Raw genomic sequence first — 1685 nt, forward strand, 5'->3', positions numbered from 1 at the left:
AATGACTAATGAGGCCCTAATTAGTCTAATTAGCGCTGATTGGCAGGTGGAGGCGCAGCTGCAGGTGGTGCAGAAGCTGGAGGAGAAGGAGCTGGGGCTCCCAAATCCCTTATTAGCCCTAATAATTCCCTAATAACTCCCTAATTTTTCCAAATAACAGCCTAATACTGGCTAATAAAGTCCTAATCAGGCTAATTAACGCTAATTAACACTTTATAGAGGAACAGGCGCAGCTGCAGGTGGCAGAGCAGAAGCAGTTGAGACCCTTAAATCCCTAATTAGCCCCAATAATTCCCTAATAATTCTCTAATAACTCCCTAATTTCTCCAAATAGTGACCTAATATTGGCTAATAAAGCCCTAATTAGGCTAATTAACGCTACTTAACACGTTATCGAGGGACAGGCACAGCTGTAGGTGGTGGAGGAGAAGGGGTTGGGAGTCTTAAACTCCTAATTAGCCCTAATAATTCCCTAATAACTCCCTAATAACTCCCTAATTTCTGCAAACAATGGTCTAATAATGATTAATAAAGTCCTAATTAGGCTAATTAAGGTTAATTAGCAGGTGGAGGCGCAGCTGCAGGTGGTGCAGAAGCTGGAGGAGAAGGAGCTGGGCCTCCCAAATCCCTTATTAGCCCTAATAATTCCCTAATAATTCCCTTATAACTCCCTAATTTCTCCGAATAATGACTGAATAATGACTAATGAGGCCCTAATTAGTCTAATTAGCGCTAATTGCCAGGTGGAGGCGCAGCTGCAGGTGGTGCAGAAGCTGCAGGATAAGGAGCAGGGGCTCCCAAATCCCTAATGAACCCTAATAATTCCCTAATAATTCCCTAATAACTCCCTAATTTCTCCAAATAACAACCTAATATTGGCTAGTAAAGCCCTAATTAGTCTAATTAAGGCTTATTAGCAGGTGGAGGCGCAGCTGCAGGTGGTGCAGAAGCTGCTGGAGGAGGAGCTGGGGCTCCCAAATCCCTTATTAGCCCTAATAATTCCCTAATAACTCCCTAATAACTCCCTAATTTCTCCGAATACCGGCCGAATAGCGGCTGATTAACCCTTAATGAGTCTAATTAAGGCTAATTGGCAGGTGGAGGCGCAGCTGCAGGTGGTGCAGAAGCTGGAGGAGAAGGAGCGGGGCCTGCAGAGCGCCCTGGGGGCCGTGGAGAAGGAGCTGGCCCTGCGCTCGCAGGCCCTCGAGCTGCACAAGAGGAAGGTGAGCGGGCACGGGGGGGGCACAGGTGTGCCCAGGTAACCCCAGGTGTGGCACAGGTGTGTCCCAGGTGACCCCAGGTGACCCCAGGTGTGTCCAAGGTGTGTCCAAGGTGTGCCGCAGGTGTGCCCAGGTGTGCCCCAGGTGTGTCCCAGGTGACCCCAAGTGTGTCCCAGGTGACCCCAGGTGTGCCCCAGGTGTGCCCAGGTGTGTCTTAGGTGCCCCCAGATGCCCCCAGGTGCCCCCAGGGGTGTCCCAGGTGTGCCCTAAGTGACACCAGGTGTGTCCCAGGTGTGCCCCAGGTGTGCCCAAGTAACCCCAGGTGTGTCCCAGGTGCCCCCAGGTGTCCCAGGTGAGTCCCAGGTGTGTCCCAGGTGACTCCAGGTGTGTCCCAGGTGTGTCCCAGGTGACTCCAGGTGTGTCCCAGGTGTGTCCCAGGTGACTCCAGGTGTGTCCCAGGTGTGT

The 1685-nt window shown here is 51.5% G+C and overlaps 1 protein-coding gene across 1 annotated transcript in view; it reads left to right on the forward strand.

The window, feature by feature from the left end:
* Nucleotides 1-1564, forward strand: part of LOC108510332 (E3 ubiquitin-protein ligase BRE1B-like) — a 4898-nt gene extending 3334 nt beyond the window's left edge. The window contains exons 2-3 of the mRNA XM_017840015.1: nt 1098-1268; nt 1543-1564. Coding sequence (XP_017695504.1) covers nt 1098-1262 — 165 coding nt within the window. The 3' untranslated portion in view covers nt 1263-1268; nt 1543-1564. The remainder of the gene's footprint in view (nt 1-1097; nt 1269-1542) is intronic.
* Nucleotides 1565-1685: the final 121 nt, after the last annotated feature.

Source organism: Lepidothrix coronata, unplaced genomic scaffold (genome assembly GCF_001604755.1).
Source record: "Lepidothrix coronata isolate B3197 unplaced genomic scaffold, Lepidothrix_coronata-1.0 Scaffold666, whole genome shotgun sequence".
Taxonomy (NCBI): domain Eukaryota; kingdom Metazoa; phylum Chordata; class Aves; order Passeriformes; family Pipridae; genus Lepidothrix; species Lepidothrix coronata.